The following is a 16170-nucleotide window of genomic DNA, read 5'->3' on the forward strand; positions in this document are numbered from 1 at the left end:
GGGTGAGTGGGAGCCCTCTGGGGAGACACACTGCCATCAGGGCAGATCAACACACAGGGACCAGGAATGGGACATTCTGACAATTCAGAAGTTTTGTAAGGAATTTGCTACACAGATTTCATGAAACAGTTCATTACACTGTGTATTTTGCATTTCCCAAGGCCTAAAGATATCATATAATGCAAAAGCCCAGTGAATTTCCTACACTTCTGTAGTCGTTTTGGTGTTGATTCTTTTTGTGAAACATATTTGCAGATCTAAAACCTAGAAAGCTGAGCTCCATGATTAAGCTTTAGTTAGTAAGCAAGTCATACATGGATTCAAACATCATAAACTCATGGCAAGAGTAATAGGAGCACAACAACAAAGTAACAGGAATGCATTTAAAGGCTGGAGTGAGACAGAATCTGGATACAGAGAGAGAATGAAATCGGGTATAGAGATATCATGAAAAAATGAACAAAAACAGGATGAAGAAAAGGGACAGTGCTGATGAGAAGTACAATCTCTGTCTAGAAACTGTTGCCCAGAGAAGCTGTGGATTCCCCATCCCTGGAAGTGTTCAAGGCCAGGCTGGATGGAGCTCTGAGCAACCTGGTCTAATGGAAGAAGTCCCTGCCCATGACAGGGGAGTTGGGCCTGGGTGATCTTTAGGGTCACTTTCAACCCAAACCACTCTGTGATTCTATGAATTACAACTAAATATTACTCTCATTTTTTCAAAAATTACCTATTTTAACACTCCAAGTCCTTCCCTCAACCCCAGTATTCAAGATTAAAACCACTCATCACTGGAATGTCTGATGGGTTAATGGGCTTCCAATGCAGCATCTGGAGTATAAATTCTAACAAAATAGTCTACAGTTCGCAAATACCAGCAATTAAGTTACCTTTTCATGTACTTGACAACCAGATCTAACTTTTCCAAGTCTTTTTCTTCTATTAGATCAGTACAGTATTTCACAACCTGTAGAATGTCTTCTTCCATAGGATCTGCAATTAAAAAAAAATTAAAAATGAGGTCTTTTCCCTAAGTATACTTAGAATATAATCACAGAATAATGGGAATACAATAGAAAGAAATTCTGCAGTGTCAGCATATCAGGGGCCAACCTGACAATTTCTGTATTCTCACACATCTTGACATCAGAAGCTGTACACATAACAGGACTGCAGGGTCCTGAAATACCTGTCTTGTAGACATCCTTTTTTTCAGTAAGAACAACTGACAGCAAAGCTAGCAGTAACCAAAGGGAAAAGAGACTGGGTTTTAGAATGCAATGATGTTTGAAACTCTTAGGAGAATAATAATATCCATGGCAGGAAGGTCAAATTTCCCAAGGTTTAAGGAGTTGCTATTTGTTTGGCCTAATTCAGATCACAATTTAGCAAGAGTGTCACAGTTGCACAGGTTTTTTATCTACTTTTCTTCCCAGCATTTATTTTGACAAAACCCCAAACCCTGCACTCCTTTGCCTCTAGGAAGAGATCTTCACAGAAGAAATGAATTCCCTTTCAAGAATTTTCATCTTAGCGGTTGCAATATATTGGAAAAATAGAGGAAACCTCAGCCACAAGTAACACTGAGGCACAGGACAATGGCCAGACACATCCTTGAAGAAGGATCATGTTACTTTTCATGATGTTAAGCAAGAGGAGCTGACAAAGCCACAGAGTAACAACCAGCAGAAAGAATCAAGTTCTTCCAAGACTGCCAAGGCAGTAAGACTTCAAGTGTACTCTGAGAAATAACCAGCAAAAGGAAGAGTGAAGGAGAAAGAAGCACAAGAAGCCTTCTCCAAGCAGTTTTCTTTGTGATGCACTGCAAGATCACCCAGTGTGACATCCCTCACCTGAGATGGTTGTGATCCACTCTTTCAACAACGTTTTCACATCGTTGAATTCCACAGCTCCAGCCAGGTTGGGGGCCTGTGGCCTGAAGGGGCCCGGCTGCTGCTCCGATGGGCCCGCAGAGCCCGAGGTTGATGGAACTGCTTCAGCCTGTTCCAAACATGGAATTGGATAATGCTCAGGCTGACAAATATGGCAACACCATGTACATACACAGCTAAGTGTCAGTGAAGAATCCAGTAAAGAAAAATAGCTACCGAACTCAGTCTAAAGAAGCAGACACAGCTTTACCAAAAGCTGTTTGTGCTAAAAAGTACCTGAGCAGCTGTTCCTTCTTGTTTCAAGAAGCCATCTATTAGCTTCTGTGGGCTTCCAGATGTAGCTGGCATGTTTTTTGCAGGACTACCCATAAGTTTGTTTTTCAAAGGACTCTGAATCTTTTTCACAGGACTGACTGCATTTTTTTTCCGTATTTTTTTCTTATTTTTCATAGTTGCATGCTTCAGGTGTACGAAAGGATTTTTTGACACTGAAAAACACAGGAATAGTCAGTGGTTGATACATTTAAAATTTAATACTTTTCCATTGAAAGGGGGACTCTACCTCCAATAAAAATCTAATGATCACTTGAGAAAACACAGCCTAGATACAGCAACTTTAATGTACACACCATTTCAAATCTGCAAAGCACTGTTAGACTTTCAGTGTACAGAGTACACTCAGCTATTCATAAGCTTCTTAATGTGAGCATTTCAGTCCTTGAATGCTCACATTAAGCAGCTGGTGAAATCTGATTCTACTGGACAAATTGCCTCACCCCAGTCAGAGCACTGTCCCACCAGTGTTAGCAGCAAGTCAGCAGTGGAAAGCCCCCACAAGCTTTTATCACAGCTCATGAAGGAAATCTCTCATTCCATCATTCTAACTTATCTGCATTAGTCCACTGGCTATGAAATCAGGGTGTGATCATAATTACAGTGCAGCGTTTAACTGGCAATCAGGCCAATAACATTTACAATCTATTTTTACGACAAAGCTTGTTCACAGGGAATTAGTCTTATTTCTTTCTACTGATTATAAAAAGGAGACCTGGATGATCAGCTCAGAGTAAACCCAGCTGACTGTGAGACACTCAGTGAGATGCAGTATATCTCTCTCTAGCTGCCCCAAAACCCTGCCAGTGCTATGGATTTCAGGGAACCATGAGAATGCTCCCTGAAAAGAGTTTAACTAACTGAAGAAAGTGCAATACTTTAAACCACCAGACACATCTAGTCTGGATTCCATTTGGCAAACACATGGATGTGGGGAAGCTTAGCACCACAGCCCCCATGAATTGAATTAATTACCCATTTGAGTAAAGCTGGGCACCTGTTTGCAAACTGAAACCACAGCAGGTTGTAACTGACAGGCTGCCAAAAATAAATACAGAAATTCAGTTGAACACAGCATCTTCAGAGAAGCTTTGGTTATATTTTCCAGTTTGTTACTTAGGGCTGCATAGCTGTTTAGGTAGCAAACAAGTCCTACACCAGAAGACTATTGCACAACTGCACATTCTCACCTAAAGTGTTAGCAGGCTGCTGCTCTGATTGCTTCTGCCTTTGATCATATGCATCTTTCAGCTCTGCTTGCAACTCAGCAGGTAGTGCAGAAAAAACCTCAGGGTCCACCTGAACAGTAACAAAAGATTCATTTGATTATTTTAGCAGTGAGCAGCACCGTTTGTTTCTTTCTAGGTCACTCACACGAGAAAGGCATTTACATTTCATGCCAAACAAAAATAAAGGAGATATAGCTGAAATACTGTAAAACACATTGCACATTTTCTTTGTAAAGACAACAAAATGTACATTTAATATTACTCTATTTATTAAAATTACTATTATGAGCATACAAAGCATTTACCCCTCTACTGATAGCCAGTACAGCTGTGTTAAGAGCAGGATTGAGCCTAACCCAGAGAGCACTCTCTTCAAATTTCAAAACACAAACATTGTGACCACCAGATTTTTGTTCCTCCTTTTCTTTTGATACTTCTATTTCCTGCAAGCTGCTATATAACTCAGAATATTCTTGGAAACCATCTCAGTTCTTTAAGGAGGACAGGAAAAGACAAGTCCAGCTTGAACTAACACAAAAGGGTTGAATCTCTTTCTCCCACAGTTGTCCACCACTTGCTTGACTGATAAGAGCACATTCCCTTCAAACTGTCCAGGGACTTGGATTCTAGACAGGAAATAATTTGATGCCAATTGCCAGACACACTCATATGGACAAAATAAAGTTTATTGTATTATCAGTTATTTTTTTCTCACTGAGTGCCTGAAGTAGCACATCAGTGACAGACTCATCTTGTATTTGGAGCTTCCCATTACAACTAAACAGTGTTTTCAGCTCATAATCTTCAAGATCTAATTCAAAGCAAAGCTATCATTTAGTGGATTAAATTTGTCAGTGGGAGAGTGCCCTTCATTTCACTGGTAGAATTCAGAGATGAGCAGAAACAACAAAAGTACAACTTCTATTCTAGGAGTACAATGAAATTTCCATCATTATCTGAGATACTGTATTTATTACATCTGCAAAGGTATTAAAATTTACCTCTTACTTTCAATAGAGATTTCTTTTTTTTTAAATCAAAACATATATGCTATGACAAGGAGGTACAGTGTGCTATTCACACACATGATGTCTAAATAATACACATCATAAACATCAATGTGCTCTTACAGGTTAGAATTCATCAGTTTAGCACAGTTTTGTTCCTTTTTCAGAACTCCATGAGTAACACAAAATTTTCACCACAGAATATACACTAATTGAAGGAGGAGACAGGAACAGCTCTGACCTCAATTACCACATACATTGTGCAGAACAAAGCACCATAGTGGAATTACATCACAGGTGTAAGTTATCTTTTTAAACACAAATTTTACTTCATAAAATTTTTAAAAAAAATTTAGTGCTCTCTGGTAAAGCATTCAAGAGTCAAAGATTTGGAATGCTCTGCATTGACACTGTTTTTGTGTACACCACTTGATAAATGCAGAAATAATGCAGTACATGAACTGGATGCATTTTTGTTATTCCCCCATCACTGCTCTCTCAGAGTGTAACATGGAAAAATTCAATTAAAGGAGCCATCAGCTGAATTCACATGAATTGTCCAATATAACTAGAGTTTCAGGTAACTGCTTGTACAATGTCCTAACATTGTCATAAAGGTATCTGAAAGCTTTCACATTATGGAGAACCTTTACAGAGTTATGGGTGACCTCAGCACACAGTTATCAGTATTTCTGATGTGCCTTTATATCAATTTCCTTAGGAGGAATCTGTACCAAGTGAAGACACTGTAAGGGTTAAATGAAAACTTGCCACCACTAATTAACACCATTATTACAAATGCCACTCATTTCTAGGCATCTGTAATCTGTATGTTCTGCATTCTACACTTCTGCAGGATCCAGGCTACAGAGATATACAGCTATTCTAAATTTTAAGATTACTTCAGCAACTGATGGAAAGGAATGCAACATATCTGGATTCTTTCCACAGGAGAACTTTACCTAACAAAGGAAATTTTCCACATGTTTTCTAATGAATAAATCCCTGTCATCCAATTAGCTTTGCCCCTGATCATAACACAGCTCACACAAAAGGAATGAAGGGCTGCAAAACAAACTTTATTAAGCTATAAAAAGATGGCAGGGCATAATCTACATCTGATGTAGATAAAGTACTCATTTTGGAGTGGTTGGCAGTATTTCTAGACCCAAAACCTATCACTACTCATTTCACTGCTTCATGGGCCACAAAGTAGATTTAAATGTTTGTGCGCAGTCATAGCATATACACTACCACAAAGACTTTAAGAGGAAAAAAATGTGTCAAACTATATTTAGAGGAAGACGGTATTTTTGAATTAAGTTCATGTTTGATTTTAACACAGAAAAAAATCCTCCTGTGTTAATGAATGAGGTTTAGCCTTTTTTTCCCCACCAAGCCTACAGGAAGCTTTTCAACCACAGTATGCTAGGTATTAAACTTGGACCTAACTCAGAAAATGAAAATTGTAAATGTTAGTCCTCTTTTTGACAATAAAGAAAGCTGAATGGCTTTCAGAAAAAAAAATTCAGTATGAGCATAAGGCACTCTCAAATAGATAGTATGGATATCCTTGACAAATAAATAGGAAGCACTCAATTCTTCCTGAACTACATCTTCAAACAAAAAGGCTGCTCCACTAAGCTGCATTTTTGGATCAAGTAACTGGGTCACAAAATACATAAGCAGATAGAGACAGAAAAACAGTGCAAAAAACTAGTTCAAACTAGGTCCTTTTAAAAAAACTTCAAAAAATAATGCTGTTTTAAAAAATAACAATCAATTCTTGAATACCTAATTATTAGACAGACAAAGCATTGACAAACTAAAGAAAATTTTTCTAGAAAGCCATATGCAGTTACCATTTCCTCTGAAAAACAGTACTGAGTGGCAAGCCAAGTGTGGAGGGGTGCACTTCATGGCACAGCCTAATTTAACACACATCTGGCTTATGGACAGATGTAACTACAAAATTTCAAACAGCTGGGGCAGAGAGAACTCGGATAGTATGTGCACACTAATCCATAGGGGAAACCAAACTTTGCAGTTCAGGAATAAAAACCGACACAACTGTTTCTGAACCAATGAACTTGAATCAAGGTGAGGAAATTTTGGTAAAAGAACAGACTACACATTTTTTGAATAACAATTATGCATTATGCAATTATGCATAACTATTTAGTGGAATTTCTACATTATTTTCTCTTGGTTTTTTTTTTTTTTTTTTGTCAGCTAAGCAACATTATGCATTAGAAACAGCAACAAATCTCTATAAATGTGATTAAGTGGTATTACTTCATTTGAGAACAGCAAAGGTGCAATGAAACAAAAATAAAAACACTGCTCCATTTTGAATGGTGCAATGCAAGATAATGTATCTTTGGGTAACCCAATCTTTGATTTTTAATTTTTTTTTCTAATTTTTCAACTACATTTTTTCAGCAGCTTTTTGGACTGAAGAGCACACTAACATTAGAAGCATCCTTACTGCTCCCTGCTGCCCTTTCAGGTTCCTATTCTGATAAACATCTTTGTTCTTGTTCTTTTCTCATCCTGGACATGCTATGTATTTAAAAACTATGGAGATATGCACAACTTTTAGCCATGACTGCCCTTCTCTCAGGAATGGGATATAAACAAACACATCTGCAGAAGAAGCTAGCAGAGGCTGGCTGTACCCCATCAGAACAAACACTTAAACAGAGCCTCCTATGACTTAGCTAAGCAGATTTTAGGACTGCTTCAAAACTTATGGCTCATTATAACTCAGCTGCTATACAGAAAAAAAGCTATTTACAGACTGGATTGCAAAGCAGACCATATATGGGGGGGGCTTGACATTAAACAACAGCAAAAACATAGGCAGACTGATGACTATAATCTTCAGTAAGTATTACCATACAACGTTTCTGACAGATGATGTGACATTTAAAAGCAGACTTTTATAAGACATTAAAGGACCATGAAGGATTGATTGTGGGAAGTCACAGGTTCCAGTTAATGCTGTCTCAAGAAAGAACTTCTAACTTCCTAGAGATGCAAAGTAATTGTTTATTGATGCCATGCAAACATCCTACCTGTGAGAAAGCTGGCAAGGCTATTACATTGATTCCCATATTGGTATTTGGTTCTTGGAGCTCTGGTATTTGTAAAAGCACAGTTCCAACTGGTTGTGACAGAAGTGCAGTGTTGCATCCATTTATTGGCTCTTTTTTGCTCTCTCCACAACTCTCTCCTTGCTGAATGGTGCATATTTGCTCTACTTGCTCTCGCAGATCAGGTGGCAGAGCTTCTAGCACAGACTTATCTAGCTGCAAGCACATAAAAGCTTTTAGATTTTTCTGAGGAATAGGTAACAGAGCTATTTTAGTCAGAACATTAGTTATACAGTTCCTGAATTTTACAAAACCTGCTATATATTACCCTGTGTATGGAAACATCCTTAGGAACCTGAGAGCTACACTCTGAAGGAGTAAAACGTCATTTAAGACTAAGCAGCTCAGTAAATACGAATGCTCAGTTTTATCTTTTCACAAGGATCAGTCTTCTTACCAAAAACCATAGAGAGGGTTTCCTCTCCAGCTACCTAATGACAAAGTAGCCTGAATTCTGAGTGCAAATTATACAGGCAACAGGTTGATATGAATACTAAACTGGTGACCAGCACAACAGTAAGCAATTAATTTATTTCTTTATACAGTTCTAGGGTGCATGTCACTGATTTACTTTACTGGTATTATGTATGCTTGCATACTGTCAGACTTGCCAGAGCTGGATGATGAAATAAGCTTTTCCTTGCTCTCAGTTATTCACTTGAATAACTGAGACAGCCCCTCAGTGTCCAGGAGCTGCTGTGCACAATGGCAGCTGCACAAGTCACTGAGTGAACACAGCTGACAAGCAGATGTACACCAACATTATCCTCCCAAGTAAAACTTGAATAAAACTATGTACAGAAATGCCAACGTTTGCCTCTAAGTTCTGCTGAGTAAGACCTCATAGCTGTGTTAGAATAGTTTATCTTCACCTTTAAGAAGAAAATTTGGAAATTATGGATTTACAGAGAAGAACCACAAGTATCTATGAAAATCTACATGGCTTGGTAACTAAGAGGTTTTAATAAAAGCTGTCTGTATTGTTAATCACTTCAATTACTCTTCTATGCTCTGTTTGTATTCACTCATTCCAAATTTGCTGCATATGTAACTCTACAATAACTTCCTGGGAATCCTGGGTGTAAAATACCCAGGATTGCTGTTGCTTTCCTCATACAGTATACAAACAGCAATGTGGCACTAACTCTTACCACTCTTTCCCAGCCCTGAATTTTTTATTACATTCCATATTATAATATGGTTAAAAGCAGAAATAAAGATATTGTGCCATAAGGCCACCAAAGTAGGAGCTTTGCTGAACAGCTAGTGTATTTTTCACTTGCCTATACATATTCCTCCTATGGCAGCATCTGAATGTACAAAGCTTCTCATTTGTTCAGTCAAGTTACTTTTAGATCCTGAGCTGGCTTGGATATTGAATTATAGGAACACATTTCCTGCCAAAAGCATAATTTGCTTCTTAAAATGGGTAAATATTTGAGAAGGCTGTTAAAAAACTACAGAAATGCTTTTACAGATTTAAATGGCAGACATTTAAATGACAGATTTTTACAGAGGAGCAAGTAAGTCTGCTTATATCTAAAATACCTGCAGAAGTCTGTGCAGCTGTCTCATAGCAGACCCTTCTAACAGAGTCTAGTTGAACAGCATGTGGGGCAGAAATAATGAAGGCTGTCCCTTTGTTAAAACACACCTAAAAAAAATTCCCCAAATCCCACAGAAATATTCTGCTTAAATAAAGACTGTCCTCCTCTCATCTAAATAGTGGTATCCTGTACAAATGTTAAGTGTGCATCCTAACTTCAACATTATTTATTCTATTAAGGCAAAATATTTTTGCATCAATAAGAGTTACTTACTGTGCACTACACTTTACTAGAACTCTTTTTATTTAAAAAGAGCTCCTTTTGGGTCTGTCCAAATAAGACAGACAATCCTGAGTTATTACAATATCCTGCAGATGTTTCATATTCTCAGGTTTACCTGGGAAGCAGATGGAACCTCAATACTCAAATTGAGCCTGGATTTGACACTGATAGGAGAATGCACACCATTCCACTTGACAGCAGACTCGGTGTTGCTGGCATTAGAATTGAGACCAGGTGTGACACTGGTAGCACGAGATGGAAGGAAAGTGCAAGTTCTTGAATTAGAAGATATTTCAAGGTCCATAGCAGCCACAAATACTATACATATGGAAACAAAACACAGAGTGATCATCTAATAGTTAAAAATACTCTGAATATTCAAGACACAGTAAAAGGTATTTTCGAGCATTATTTGAAGAGTTCATGCAATATGTAGCACCATCATAACACCTTTTATTTCAAAGTATCCTCTATTACTATTAACTAAAAAACTTAACATAAAAAACCCTAATTCGACTAATCCTATACAAAGTTTTATTAGTAGCATTTTCATTTGCAGCAGCAAACTCCACTCTCAGAAATTTTATGTTGCATAATTTACACTGGTACAATATGGAATAAGTATTCCAAAAGGTGATCTATGTGAAGGTCCTTGAGAACTGATCACTATCACACATGCCAAGTGCAAAGCTTACTGACCTTCCTTAGGTTCTTCTTCTGAGTGCTTTTTTGCTTTCTGAACATGAAAAAGATCAATAACTGAATGTGATCCACCAGGTAAATGTCCAGATTGTACTGCTGAGTGAGCTGAAGTTGTTTTACTGATGGGAACGAGCTGCTGTACCTGAATTCCAACCTAAATCCAAAACATAAATGCATTCATTTAATGAAGTTTGAAATAAAGAAAATTATTTTAAAATATGTAATTATATAATAATAAAATTCCTCTCTTTGGAATTTACTGCCTGTTGTGGGTGGAGGGGGGGGACAAATAAAAATATATTGAAATACACAAAAACAGCCACTAGAAACATCCCAAACAAATCCCAGGATTACCCACCATAATCCAACAACTAAGAAATTACGAAGGTACTACCATCTTAATTTCTCTGATATAAAAAAATGCTGTCGACAGGATCATGAAGCAATGTGTTTTTTATGAAATTTCTTAGACATTAACAAATAGAGAAATACTGGCAAGAATGTGGTTAGTATTAAATCTGGCTACACAGCAATGCTTTTTCCCAAGGACAATCTATACTAAATGCAACACTTCAGTCTACAAATGAGAAAAATCCTATTGTTTCACTTGTAAGCATTGTTTTTGCGAAGTCTCAATGGATGAAAGTATTTTGGTAGAAGTAGTCTTTTTTAGATGAGGTGTTTCTCATTTTTCAAGACATCCTAGATTTTCACTTAACTTTTAAATACCAAATCAGTAGTGGTTCAAAACATGACTAATAAGAATGCACTGGTGCAGTGTATGAGTTTATTGCCAATCCTCCATAATTTTAAAGAAGAAAACCTGACACTTAGAAAAAGTCGTATATGGGACTCAGAAAGCATGAAGGAGCCACTGTATGTATTTCCATCAGGTTTTCTTCTATAATTACATAGTAAAGATTTTGTTTATTAATACCTTCTTAGTTTCAATAATGGGATATGACATTTAAATTAAATATTTCCTCAACTCCAAGCCAGGGAGCTGACTTTGCAAGGCAACATTGTGAATCAAAATCCTACTTCTACATCCAAATGATGAATTAATGCAGATTTGTTTTAGAAATCCTCTGTGTTCTATTGTAACAAATGGCTGATAACAAAATAGCAGCAATGTGGGGGTCACACTGCAATGACAAAACCACTGAGATGAGCAGGAGTTCTAAAAGAAGCCATGAATCAAAAGAGCCAGAAAACCACCTTCACACAAAGGCCAAAACATGGGCTGGTGACTTTTTTTGCTCTAAGACCTGCAGTCTAGAATAAAACTCCTTTTATCTTTGATTGGCATTACAAACAGTTATATATTAGTTTATATTAGTTACACAATTAATGTATGGCAAAAGTTTACAGAAAATTCCAAGACAAAATAAAACTTACACATGCTGATAAAACTGTAGAAGATACAGTCTTACTTCATCATCTCAGGATGTTTTAAGTTGTGCATTAATTTATACCATTAAAAAATATTTTTACATTTATGGCTTTGCAACCATGTTTTTCAAAGGTTAGAAAATGTAACTGCATACATTGCATAAGCTTTGTATTACCTACACTTTTGAATCAGTTTGGTTATCATCCACCATGGGGAACTGAAAATCCATGAAAGACAGAAATAGGCTGATAAAGAGAATGAATTTCATTTTTCCCATGAACTCACCCCTCGCATATCAGATATGTTCAGTTTCATTGTGTGAAACATGTTCAGAGTTTCCTTCCCAATTACTTTTGCACTGTCTGTTGCATGGTCTAGAGTCACAGTCCTAAAAAGAATAAACAAGTATGGTTAAAAAGGAAACTGTTTCACAAATCCTGAAGACAAAAATTCTATATTTATTCCAGAGAGGACCTGAAAGGAAAACAGATCATAATTTTTTGGCATATATAAACTGAACATGTTTTATTTGTTTAGTGTGTTCTTTTTAAAGGTAGTTAAAACTAAGCATAATCTACAGAAAAAGTAAGAAAAGCAGAATACTTATTAACTGAACATCCTCAGTGCACATTAAAAGGTCAAATTTAATGTACATATATAGATATATACACATGCAATCAACTGAAGCCAGACAAAGTTTCATAAGAAGTTTACAGTTTGCACAAAAACACACTCCTGGATTTTTGTCTTTCACTCAAGCTTGGTTCACAAAGTTTGCTCATTATTATTTCAGTTGCCAGTTGTCTACAACAAGAGTTTCAAAAGGAACTCAGAGGGGAAGCAGATGTAGGCATGTGCATGTGGATTACAACAAGCAACAAGGAATTCAAATTAATGGCAATTAAGTTTAAAAAGCATTCCAAATTATCTTAAGCTATGGGCAATTTTTTGCAACAAGACTCACAAAACAATGTGGCTGTGAGTTTTACAGATTACCACTTGAGAGTATGGCAGGGCAGAGCAGTACTTGGATAGCTCTGGATTCTCCAATGGCCTAACCTTTGACAAAATTTCAAGTGGCTCATCAAATGCATGTGAGTGTTGTAAAGTCTTCTCACTGAAAAAACTGACACAGTTTTAGCTCTGATAGAGTGGGTGAAATGAAAATGAAGTTTGGTGTTTTGACAGGGTGCCATCCTGACAACCTACTAAATACTTGGATGGTGTTACTCTGCTTTTGAATCTGTCAGAAACCACCATGAACAGCCAAATGCTCAGACTGTGAACAATATGAAGATCTCCTTAAACTCTACATATTAGTATTCTTAAGAAAAAGGAGATCAATGTCACTAAAGGTACACAACATTTCAGAAAAACATTTTAAAAAGGTCTGTGCTGAACTATCGTGACTGGGTTTCAGAGATGTAGTAAAAATACCATTTAATCTCAAAAGCTGAGTTTGATTTTAAGTGTCAGCAAGTCTAAATCCTTTGTAGTACTATGGTTATCATCCTAGGGGATCTTGACCTGTAGGATGAGAAAGCATAGCAAGCCATTCAGCTGTGAGGTAAAGGAGCAAGAAATGAGTCATGAGCTATAGCTACAGAAAAAATCTAAAACTGAAGAGAGAAACTGGTCACTTGGGGGAACACCACACTGAGATTCTAATCCAGTTGCTTGGATTGAACTTTTGGAGTTCACCCTTCCACTGCTAAAAAGCTTTTTATTGGGCTGAATAGAAATGCTCTAACAAAGACAAAAATACAGCACCTACAGCATAACCTGGATTGACTGGGGTTGACAAGGTCACTGGAAAGCCAGAAGCAGAAACAGAGACACCACCAAACAAAATCCTGGCATCTGAACCGCTTTAGCAATGTGGGAACTATTTTCCATTCTTGGGTGCCCCCTGACCTTACTGAAGACTCACAAATTAGGGAAATTTCAGGGCATATGTACATTACTACGCCTGACCACAGAAAAGGGGTCCAAAGCACTGATATGTTCACAAAAAAGCATTCTGACAATAGTTAAAATATGGGAGGAATAAAGCTCTATCTCAATGCACACTCGATACTGAGATATGTTCTTAGGCTGTTAAGAATAAATCTTCAGGTCAAAGAATTCAAGATAGCCAGAAGACAAGAGTATAGACTGAGGATTTTCTTCTTGGTATATATATCAATTCTAGAAAGTGACGAGCTTCTTACAGTGAAACACGAATTTTGTTGTTTCAGCTTTTATTAGTGCTGAATTCTATGTAACAAGATCACAAGCATGACAGGTCCTATGCATGCAAGTCTTACTACTGAACTCTAACCCTGAAAGAACTCGTGGGCACGTGGGTGGTGTTATGCAGGGCCAGCACCTGGACTTGATCCCTGTGGGTCCTTTCCAACTCAACATATTCTCTGATCTGTGAACTCCAGCACCTTTTGTTACCAGCAAAACCCACCAAATAACCAACCCTCCAGCTCAGGACAGATTTGTCTGTTACAACCACCTGAGATGGAAGGAAAAGTAGAAAGACCTCTCATCTCTCAAAAGCCAGGATCATCCTGTACTAAAGAACAACTGCTTTGATAAAGAAGTGCCTGAAGATTATATCCCTGTGTTTTTAGCATGCAAGTACATAAATAATATTCAGATTGAAAAATATTTAGTCAACATCATCCAGTTTATCAATAAGGAACAAAGAACTGGAGTAACAAAGTAATAGGAGGCTGGTTACTGAAAGAAATCAATGCTGCTGCATGTGTGTCACAGTGCAGAACATAAACATGTCTTCTTCAAATACTCTAAGAGAATTCTCATCTCCAATACTGAGCAAGCTGGAGAAAGGTACACCAACAACACATAAGCATATATGTATTACTAATAACCACCACAAATGTACAAATCAAATGTACAACCCAAACACAGAAGAGTTTTGATAATAATACTCTACTTATTTTGGTGCAAGTTTTATACATAGACAAAGAAGTACCAGGCACTTGGAAATTTCTGTCTTGTCTTCCTATAAATTTTAGATCCTGCAGAAGTATGCTCATGCCTAGTACCTACCTGGCAATATTATCACAGATTCCATGACCTCCATACTTTGCAGGCTCTACAGGTGCTCCAGCCTTTCTGACCATAATTTTAAGGGTCAATCGTTTGCCCTTCATACCAGCAGCTTCAAGTCTACGCTGGATTTCTTCTGAGAGGCTCAGAAGGAAAGCTTCTGCTTCCTTAGGCTGAAGGGGAAAAACAACCTGTTTAGGTAATTACTACTTTTCAAATACTGGAAGTAAACCATTAAGTGTTAATACAATCCAGATTGTGCAACCTGAAAAGAGCAAGCTGACTCACAAGCAATTGTCTCATTTAACTTCAAGTGGTTTGTTTTCACTGTAGGTCACTTAATTTAGGCAAAATGGTAGATTCCTGTCCTAATGTTGGAAAAAGTCTTTTAAAAATGTAGGTAGAAACCCCAATACAGAATTTCAAGTCTAAGCACAAACCTAGAACATGAAGAGCACAGGACTTAAAATCTTTTTCACCATGAGGAAAGTCAAGCAGTGGAACATGTTGCTTAGGGAAGTTTGCAGTCTTCATTCTTGGAGATTTCTGATGCCAGACTGGATAAAGTGCTGAGCAACTGATCTGATTTATTAGCTTCCCCTGCTTTGAGCAAAGGTCTGGACTACACAACACTGTTCAACTTCTCTCAAACTCCTTTTTTTCCCTATCATTTCTATAAATATTTAAGTGCTGAGTAACAATTTTGTTAATAACGCTCCCCCCCCCAAATGAAAAGTAATTGCAAAAAAATCTCATAGAAATTTTGCACGGGAGCAGCTGGTGATAGTTTCAGGCACTGGCATCTTCGAATAATCAGCATTTAAATGAAAGAGAATGCTAGGTGCTGACAAACCTACTGCAGTTCTCTTTTTCTGTACCAGACTTGTATAACGAATGCAGAATAGCCAGCTAATTTTGTGCAAGCTTCTTTTCAGTCCAATACTTTTGCAGTCTCTCCTCCCATTTTATCGTTTGGTCTCCTACTTCTTCATTTTCCTCATTTCTATTTCGTGGCTAAGATGGTGCTCTAACAGATCAAAGTGTAAGTGAAAATAATCAGAATATGAGAAGATTCTTCTACAGCTGAAAGAAGTCACTGGAAAAAAGAAGCAAATTTAATTTACCTGTGTAAACCTTATTCCATAGTTGATTTCTGCTGAAACAGATTTTCTTTCTTTTTCTGTACGAACAGGTCGGTCATCCAAACCACGACAAAATCTGTAAAGCATTTGTCCTGTTTTTGGACCAAATTCTTTTTGTAGTTTTGACATTGAAGCACACTGCAGATCTCCACAGGTTTTAATTCCCAAAGAAGCCAGCTTAGATTCCATTGTCCTACCAACTCCTAACAACAAAGCAATTAGTTCTGTTAACCTTATACAGTGCAAAGTCAGTTAGGTACTGATTACATAAAATTCTTATTTTTAAACCTATATTAAGTCTTATCAAATTAACAAATAAATATATGTAAAATAAATTCTGCTACAAAAAACAAGGTTTAAATGGAAACTTTTGCTGTCATCACCAGTGTATCTTTAATCTGTTTTACATATGTTTTTTAAGATGT

General features: G+C 37.2%; 1 protein-coding gene across 3 annotated transcripts in view; it reads right to left on the reverse strand.

Moving 5' to 3' along the window:
- The window catches only part of REV1 (REV1 DNA directed polymerase), a 55426-nt gene that overhangs the window by 1085 nt on the left and 38171 nt on the right, over positions 1 to 16170 (reverse strand). For all 3 annotated transcript variants that reach the window (XM_005486429.4, XM_026792998.2, XM_026792999.2), the window contains 10 exons: positions 15728 to 15948; positions 14604 to 14776; positions 11826 to 11928; positions 10145 to 10301; positions 9561 to 9763; positions 7539 to 7772; positions 3416 to 3524; positions 2169 to 2380; positions 1854 to 2001; positions 891 to 993 (listed from right to left, as the gene is read on the reverse strand). In XM_005486429.4, coding sequence (XP_005486486.2) covers positions 891 to 993; positions 1854 to 2001; positions 2169 to 2380; positions 3416 to 3524; positions 7539 to 7772; positions 9561 to 9763; positions 10145 to 10301; positions 11826 to 11928; positions 14604 to 14776; positions 15728 to 15948 — 1663 coding nt within the window. The remainder of the gene's footprint in view (positions 1 to 890; positions 994 to 1853; positions 2002 to 2168; positions 2381 to 3415; positions 3525 to 7538; positions 7773 to 9560; positions 9764 to 10144; positions 10302 to 11825; positions 11929 to 14603; positions 14777 to 15727; positions 15949 to 16170) is intronic.

This window comes from Zonotrichia albicollis, chromosome 2 (assembly GCF_047830755.1).
Source record: "Zonotrichia albicollis isolate bZonAlb1 chromosome 2, bZonAlb1.hap1, whole genome shotgun sequence".
In the NCBI taxonomy this organism is placed as follows: Eukaryota; Metazoa; Chordata; class Aves; order Passeriformes; family Passerellidae; genus Zonotrichia; species Zonotrichia albicollis.